Source organism: Columba livia, chromosome 1 (assembly GCF_036013475.1).
Source record: "Columba livia isolate bColLiv1 breed racing homer chromosome 1, bColLiv1.pat.W.v2, whole genome shotgun sequence".
Classification (NCBI taxonomy): domain Eukaryota; kingdom Metazoa; phylum Chordata; class Aves; order Columbiformes; family Columbidae; genus Columba; species Columba livia.
This window is the reverse complement of record NC_088602.1, coordinates 140,370,213-140,379,299: the sequence shown is the minus strand read 5'-3', so window position 1 is coordinate 140,379,299 and position 9,087 is coordinate 140,370,213. Positions and strand designations below refer to the sequence as shown.

Genomic DNA, 9,087 nt, shown 5'->3' with positions numbered 1-9,087 from the left:
GGGGCGGGGCCAGCAGGGGGCGGGGCCAGCAGGGGGCGGGGCCAGCAGGGGGCGGGGCCAGCAGGGGGCTGGGGCGGCTGGGCCCGTTGGCAGCGGTTCGTTCCTAACGGCTCGCTGCCGTGTCGCCGGAGGCGTTTCGCGTAGCTTATTGGCCCCGAAATACTCGGTTCTCGTGGCATCGGATATATCCGCGCAGGATCTGCCGTTCCTAAAGCAAATTCCTTTCTCACCAGCAGGCTCTGGTCTCCTTGGAGCCCTTCTGCAGCAGTTGGGGTCTCCCATCTGTCACCCTCGGCCAGGTCGTGCTGCAGCGGCTCTGCTCCCTCCTGTCCTTTGCCTCATGCCGCCATGAAAGTGCTCCTTCTTCTCCTCATTCAGCTGCTTGGCTGTTGCCTCCGAGGCTTTTGGACCTCCTCTCCCCGTCTCCAGCCAGCACCACTGCTGGTCACCTGCTGGGGCCCTCATGGGCAAGTCTCCCAGCGCCAGGACAACGAGCACCGGGTCTCGTGCCTGTGGGACAGCACTGTGATCCTGCGCTACCAGCCCACCCCAGGAGCAAGGCGAGAGGCGGTGAGGAAAAAGGGGTGGCCACCACCCCCACCACGCTGCTTCTGGTACCTGAACTCGGCCTGGGTGAAGAACACCTCATACTGGTCAGGCCAAGTCACGCTGCAGATGAGTGCTCCTCCACCTGTTTCCTCCAGCCTCCTTAAAGTGCAGTGCTCATCTGCTTGGTGCACTGTGCCCCAGTGCCTTCACCGCAACGTGAGCATCGAGGTGTCTGAGCAGGACATGCGGCTGTTCGTGCTTTGGCCAGGGACACGCCTGATCCACGTGTGGCAGCCAGTAGAGCTGGGTTGGTGTGCACGCCTCAGGAGTGCCAGCTGGCAGTATCGCTTCAGCAGCCAGAGAGGCAGCCCCTCTACCCTCCTCCTTCCCAGCAGTGAGCACGAAGACACGCCACCACCTACTGTCTACCCAACAGCTGAGCTGCAACAGATCTGTGCTACCTACTACAACTACCACTTGACTGTGCGCTACAGGCATCACGGGCTCCACATTGCTTCAGTCAGCATCGAGCAGATGCCTCAGATGAGCCTCAGACTGTCTCTCAAGGTAGAGCCTAACTTGCTGCATGTCCTCAGTGTCAGCTCCAAGCTCCTTAGTGTTCTTCAGCAGCCCCTCAGCCTCTCCTGGAAGCTTCAGCCCCTTACCCCAGGGACACTGGCCTACAGACTGGTGGACACACAGGCTATAGGAGGTTGGCTCCATTCCTACAGTTCCTTTACTCTGCAGAGCAACTTCTGTGCTGTTCCCACACCTCAGAGCCCACGTGAGATGGTGGTTGCCAGCATTTATTTTCATGTTGATGGAAAGAAGTTTGAGGAATCGATGGGAGAACTATATCTACACAATGGTACCTTGAGCCTAACGGCAGGCAGAGGAACTCCCACCCATGTCGACCTTCACCCAGGGAAAACCAACAGGAGCACTTACATTTTCAGGTACAACCACGGAACATTTCACACAACCAAAAAAACCAGAAGCCCTATTTCCACAGATGGCCCTAACACACGCACTGTGTTCTACCAACACAAGGAGCTCTCGTACCTGTTCTCCATAGAGTTTGTGGCCTTCCAGTGGTACAAGTTCAATATGTACCTCTATATGAATCAGAACAGGGCTTTGTTTAGGTCTCTGACAGAAAGAGACCTTGAAGTCCACGTTTTCAGCAGCAACCATCCTTTTCTGCAGAGCTTTACTTACTTAGTGTGGTTTATCCCTGCACAACACCCAATGCTTCAGTGCGAGTGGACCTTCCATGTGCAGCTTTTTGGAAAACAAAAAGACCACCTTCTCCAGAACAGCACGTACACATACAGCGATCACGTAAGAAATGCTACACGTTTTGTCCGTCACTCTGCTTTACCCTTTGATCCAGAGAAATACACAGGGTTTGTGGCAAAACTGGATTGTAGCAGAAGTGCACTTACACCAGCTCTTTTAAGAGTCAGAGTCAACAACTATGCTGCAAAAACCATAGAAGCACCAGTGGCTTGCCTGCAAGCACCCTGTTACATACAAGATGTACGCATTCGGAGACCTGTTTTTCACAGCAATATCTTGCACCAGAAAAGGGGGATGCCTCTTAATCTCTATGCCAGGGTGGTAATAGACTGCATAATTGCTGTACAGGTCAGGCCCTGTTGGCGAATCTATCGTGTTAATGACACAAAAACTATGCCGAACTGGTCAAACCCAATGAACCTTTCTTGGCTGCATGGTATAAATATGGTAGCCATAACTATTCCGAGTTATACTTTGGACTATGGGTTGTATCTCTTTCATTTCACTGTTGAGATGAACCCGTTGCAGACTGACATATTTGTCAACAGCACAGATAAAATTTATGTTCAGATTGAGAGTGGTGATCTAGTGGCAAATATTGCAGGAGGCACATTCCGCACAGTGGGTTTTTCTGATAGTTGGACTCTTGATGGCTCCGCATCCTATGATCCTGATTCTCAGGAACAACTAAAGGGAATCACATTTACTTGGTACTGCACTAAAGAGATGTCAGACTATAAAACCATGACAATCAGCCCAGGAAAGAAATGCCATCCAAACCAGAGAAATTTGAAATGGTTAACATTCTCAGGTCCAGTTCAAGCAATGCCACCAGAATCCCTCCCAGGAAATACCATATACTACTTTCGTCTAGTGATTCAAAAGGATAAAAGGACGAGTTATGCTGACCAAACTGTAGTTGTGCAGCCCAGCTCCACGCTCTCTGTGCATGTGACATGCATTGAAAACTGTGGTAGCATTCTAATTCCAACAGAGAGATTTAGCTTGTCTGGAAAATGTGAAAACTGTAGAACAGACAGACAGCCATTCTACTACTGGTCCCTTTTTTCAGAAAACTCTACAGAAATTAACTTTGACTGGTCTTCCAGAACCTCAACAGGGAGGTTTGGGCCTTACCTGTCTATACATGCTCTGACTTTTACAAAGACTAAACTTCAATCCTACATACTTGTGTTGAAAATAACTACCTGGGATGGTAGGACCTCAGTCCACAGCCACGCATTTAAGGTAAATCCTCCTCCTAGAACTGGCAAATGTATCATCAACCCACACAAAGGTACAGCCTTTCTGACAAGATTTGTTGTTCAATGCAGGGGATTTTTTGACAGCCATTCACCTCTGACATATAAAGTGATAGTAGCTTCCGATGTATCCAAAACTACCAAAATAACTTCTGTGGAAGAAAATACATTTGGCACAATTCTGTACTTTGGTTATCAGCCTAAAACTCCTCCATCTTTTCTCCCAGTTGGAGTGCCCTCTCAGAAGTACACCTTGACACTTTACGTTCAAGTCCACAATTCCATTGGGGCATTTACCCAAGTGAGTTTATCTGTCCGCGTAGAGAACCCAATTAACAGTCGACCACTACCTGTTGTGTTTCATGAACTTCTGGCCTCAGTGAGTGGCTCAAGTGCACCCATGACATCTTATCTCCAGACTGGAGATTATTTTAGGATTGGTTATTTGTCTTATCTGGCAGCCTCAGTCTTGAACTATATTAAAGCCACACCAACTCTCCAGGTCTCCAAGGTTCAGTTTCGGGAAAGCCTGATTAAAGCAGCCCTTAATATTTCACTTGACAATGCAATGGAAATCAACCAAGTAGTTGCTTCGCTTTCTCAAGTCACAGAAGAAGCTGATGAAATTAACATTAGATCACAAGACCTTGCCATTAAGAAACTGGTAGAAGTTACGGAAGTGCTGAAGACACAGAGGAATAAGACCCGTTGGTCTGAGGACGCAGAAATTCAGACCAGTGGAATAGCAAGATGCTTGTCCAACATCCTGAAAGCTGCTCTTCTGCATCGCAAGAATGTCAATGTAAATGGAGTTAAACAAGTCATCTCCATCATGGAAAATCTAACGGAGATAGTCTTCCAGGGCAAGGTCCCTGGAGAAACAGAAACGCTAATAGAAACAAAACACTGGAAAATCACTTTGACAAAAGAAGAAACCTGGAACATTGCAAATGCTTCTTTTGCCAGAAACACCTGCAGGAATTGCTTTCATCCATTACTGAAAAAGGGAAATTATTCAAGATCAACCCAAGATGTTGTCATGTCCACTGCTGTTTTTGAGTTTGAGGAGAACCCCTTCCCTTGGTTAGGTTACACATCAGAAATCACAACAATGGTCTTGGGGTTCAAAATGGCAGAGACCAAGGCTAGTGGGGAACTACTAACGTTCATGCCTGAAAGAGCAGAAATTACTATTGCTAGGAAAGATCAAGAATCTTCAACTTTTCGATTAGCAATGGGACCTGATAAAACGCAATCTTACACAACTGGAGGATTTACTCTCGAAGTGAACAAGAATACCAAGACCGTGTACATGCAGATCTTGACAAAATTAAAAGTTACTTTCAAGGTGCTAGTATTTACAGGCACCAACATCACTTATGCTCAACCCATAGCCTCATTTGATGCTTTTCACAACAAGTCAACAGTTGCAAGCGAAAATGAGACATATAGTGCTGACTGTAAGATTAAGACTCCCTATATTATCTGTCTCCCAGAGTCACTGGTGACAGCCACAGCTCAAGGAAACGGTACAGACACTCAGAACTTCTCCATTGTCTTGCAGATACCCTATGTCGTGAGGTATCAAACCCAGAGACTGGTGAGCATATATGTATTTAGTGATCAGTGCTTATTTCTGGATGGGTTTCGAAGTCTGTGGAGGGAAGACACGTGCAGGCTTGGCTCCTTGACCGACTTCCACAGGGTACAGTGTATCTGCAATCTAAAGCGCAGAGGCAGAAGCCAGCTAGTCCACACTGAGTCAGATGAAGACACGTATGACATAAGGTTCCTGGCAGCCAAAGTAATAGTTACCCCCAACACAGTAGATCTGGGAAAAACCCTGATAGCAGACATACCTAAAAACCCAGTGACCCTCTTAACAGTGCTCTTTATTTTTCTGGTCTACATTATTTTGTCCCTCTGGGCCATGAGAAAAGACAGGACTGACAGGGACAGTAAAGACAAGATTATAGTCCTGCCAGACAATGATCCCTTTGATAAAGTGGGCTTTTTGGTCACTTTATACACAGGCAGTCGCTGGGGAGCTGGAACCAGAGCAGATGTCTTTCTTCAGCTCATTGGCAAGAATGGTACAAGTGATGTCCATCATTTACGGCACCCACACTTTCTGTGTTTCCAACAAGGAAGCACTGACTGCTTTCTGTTAACTACCAAGAAAGAGTTGGGAGACCTTTGTTCACTCAGGGTCTGGCACAATAACAAGGGCCCAAACCCAGGCTGGTTCTTAAGCAGAGCCAAAGTTGAGAATGCGTCAACCAGGAAGACCTGGTTCTTTTTGTGCAGGAAATGGCTTTCTCTTGACAAGAGCGATCATGTAATAGAAAGGACATTTTCTGTCACAAACCCCAAGACACCTCTGTCCAGAATCGACTATTTTTGCATTAATTTTGCCAACAGCCTAGCAGAGGGCCATCTGTGGTACTCGGTTTTTGCTTATGTTCTCAGTGGCACTTTCACCAGGCTACAAAGGTTGTCATCTTGTTTAGCAATATTATTATTAAACTTGCTTGTTAACATTATGTTCTTTAATGCTGACAAGGATGAAGAATCTCCAGTACACTTGAGGTATCTGAGATCAATAACAGTAGGAATTCAATGTGCTTTGCTTACCGTACCTGTGGAAATGATGATAATTGCCTTATTTAAGAATTCTCCTCGTTCTGTGGCTCAGACAGACCCAAAGGCAAGTTCACCCCTCCTGTATGGGAATCTTAGGAACTGGAAGGAACGTTTGCAAAAATTGTACCGTTCAGAAACTTCAGCACAATCAAGGAATATGAGTCCCTTGGAGAACCTTCCTTGTCCCACCATCTCAAAGAATCCGCCAGGTTCCAGGGAGACAAGAAGCAAGGGAGGTCCCCAAAACTGCACAGTTTCTGAAAGAGATGCAAATGTTATTGGAACAGAGGAGCAGAAGATAACTGCGAATTCCCCCGCAATGGATAAGGCCTGCCAGAAAAGGCCATCATCAAATTCCACTGTTAGTGATTACACAGAAGAAGGGGACAACTTTCAGAAGGAAAGAAACCCATTAAGCATGCTCCTTCACAAGACTCAGCACATAGTTTTTTGTTGGTGGTGCGTCTATCTCTCGTGGGCACTGATTATAGCTGTAACTGGGGTGTCATCATTTTTCATTGTGTTATATGGTTTGTCTTATGGCTATCAGACTTCAATGGAGTGGCTTTTAGCATCTCTAATCTCCTTTATTGAGAATGTGTTTTTCATTTCAGTTATAAAAATCAGTTTTTTCTCAGCTTTGAGTACAATTCGCCCAAAAACCTGTGAAAACATCACATGGTTAACTCAGGAAAAGTATCTTGAGATTAAGTTGGCTAGACACCTTATGAGTGCTGATGAGATGAGACAAATGCACTTGAAACTTGATAAAGTCAGAGGCTCTAAGCATTATAAGCCTTTACAAGCTGATGAAATTGCAAACATGCTGAAAAAGGCAAAAATTAAAATCAAGGCATTTATTTTCACAAAAGATTTCATCAATCACCTTGTCTTTTTAACACTGCTATTAATTTTTGCCTATCCCATTGACAACACCAACTGTTTTCACTACACCCAATTCATCCGTAGCCAATTCTCTCCACAACTCTCCACTGTAGATAAGCTAGAACAGATCTATGTGTGGGTGAAAGACTCATTCTTGCCTTTGATCCACAATGACGTTCAGCCAACCTTTCTTCCCGAGAGCTGGTCCAAAATCATTGGTTTACCCAGGATGAGGCAAGTGCGGGCTAAAGGTACTAAGAAAAAATGTTTCCATCCTCACAGCTTTGTAAATAACTTTGTGATCAGTAAAAGCCACTGTCTTCACAAATACGGTAGGGACGTCACCGACAAAAGTAACTATGCTGGCACTTGGACAAAGGTTACCAACCAGACTGTTTCCAAGGATGCCAGCGGTTACGATGGGTTCATTTACCAGCAGAGCAAGACTGTATGGACGTATTATTCCTATGGACATTTGCACATATATGGACCAACAGGATACACATTTTACTTTTTTCCTGAAGAAGGAAGAGCTAATTCAACGACCAGGCTGGATGGCCTACAACAGAGCAACTGGCTTGATGAAAAGACATGGGCTGTGATTGTTGAACTAACTACATTTAACCCAGATGTAGATCTCTTTTGCACCATCTCGGTCATATTTGAAATGTCTCATTTTGGGATCATAAAACCAAGTTTGTCAGTACACTCTTTTGCAATCCCCATTTATCATCAGCTAACTGTAGGTCCAAAGTTTGTGTTTGCAATTTTGCTTACCTTTCTGATCGTTTACGTTGCAGATGAGCTTTACACGATAGGCCGAGAAAAAAAACATTATCTTAAAACCATTTCCAATATAATCAACTTTGGCTTAAAATCAGCATTCTTGCTCTTTATTTTATTAAAGATCATAAAGTTTAAGGCGGGAGCAGATGTAGTAAGGTTTTACTTAGCTCATCCATATGATTTTGCTCATTTTCATTCAATTTCTCTTTTAGATCAGATTTTAAGGATTACTATGGGCTTTTTAACGTTTTTTGCAGTTTTGAAAACTCTAAAATATTCTCGAGTCTTTTATGACGTGCGCCTGGCAGAAAGATCAATCTTGGCAGCCCTTCCCGGAATCTCCTCAATGGCCCTCGTGGTGGCAGTGTTCTTCTTTATATTTATGGCTTTTGGCTACCTTGTGTTTGGGCAGCATGAAAGGAATTACAGTAACATGATTCACTCAGCTCAGACTGTAGTCTCTTACTGTGTCTCAGCATTCAAAGAGACCTCATTTTCATCCAACAGGTTGCTGGGGGCTTTCTTCCTAGCCTCTTTCATGTTGGTGATGATCTGTGTCTTGATCAATCTCTTCCAAGCTCTTATTATGTCTGCCTATGGAGATATGAAACAACCTGTATATGAAGAACCATCTCATGAAGCACAAGCGGTTACTTTTATATTGCAAAAGCTCAGAAAGATACTTTATCTTTTGATCTGTAAAACATCCAAACCCCGTGAACCCGATTTTTTTCACAGTGTACTACTCTATGGGCAGCCTCGCAGAAAACATCAGCGACATTTAGGGCTCAAGAACAGAGAAATAAATGGAAAAAAAATGGTTTATCTTGTAATTTAAGCACAGAAAGACCTTGTATTCAAGACCGTCTTTACTCTTTAATACTTGCATTTCAAATAAATGTTCATAAATAAACTATTTACTTTTAAGATTCAACTAGTGATTGTGCTCAGCTTTTCGCCAGACTATTTTGCATCAATTTCTGTGGTACTTGGCTGTCTTGGTGTGGTGGGTTGACCCTGGCTGACAGGTAAGCCTCCACCTGGCTGCTTGTTCATTCCCCTCCCAGCAGCATGGGGAGATAATTGAAAGGCAAAAGCAAGAAAAAAGTTTGTGGGGTGAGATAAGGACAGTTTAACAAGTGAAGGGGGAGAAAACCCAAACCCACCAGCGACGCAAAGGCAGTCACACACCACCTGCAGACAGATGCCCAGCCAGACTCTGAGTAAAAGTTACTTTTCCAAAAAAAACTTTCCTTGCTCCATTTATTTTGCTGAGCACGACCTTGTGTCTCATGGTGTTACTAACTCCACACCAGCCAGAGCCGTCACATGTGGGAACCGGTGCCCTTTCCGCAGAGGTGACATACAAGGAGTTTGCTCAAGGAGTCTGAGCTGGACTCTTGCCTCTCACCAAGCACGGGCTAATCCAAGAGCGAAAATGGCCTGAGATCTCAAAATGCTGATAAATCCCTACTACTCAGAGTGTAAGGAACAAAAGAAATACAGGATGAGTCATCAGGGTGTGACCTGGTAATTAATAGTAAACCTTCACAACACTGCATTGCATTTGTATGCAGAAGACTTCGTTACAGTGTCATGTTGGAAGCGCTTCACTCTGGACTATAAAATCCCAGTTTATAGCTGGAGAGGATGAGGGTGGGGT

The 9,087-nt window shown here is 44.9% G+C and overlaps 1 protein-coding gene across 1 annotated transcript; it reads left to right on the top strand.

Annotated features, from left to right (window-relative positions):
* Positions 1 to 82: 82 nt before the first annotated feature.
* Positions 83 to 8,358, top strand: PKDREJ (polycystin family receptor for egg jelly). Its single transcript, XM_021297333.2, has one exon. It carries the CDS (start codon positions 349 to 351, stop codon positions 8,260 to 8,262), a length of 7,914 nt encoding a protein of 2,637 aa, XP_021153008.1. The 5' UTR covers positions 83 to 348; the 3' UTR covers positions 8,263 to 8,358.
* The last annotated feature ends 729 nt before the right edge of the window (positions 8,359 to 9,087 follow it).

Excerpts from the sequence above, each read along its gene's own strand:
- PKDREJ (XM_021297333.2), top strand. The coding sequence starts at position 349 with ATGAAAGTGCTCCTTCTTCTCCTCATTCAGCTGCTTGGCTGTTGCCTC.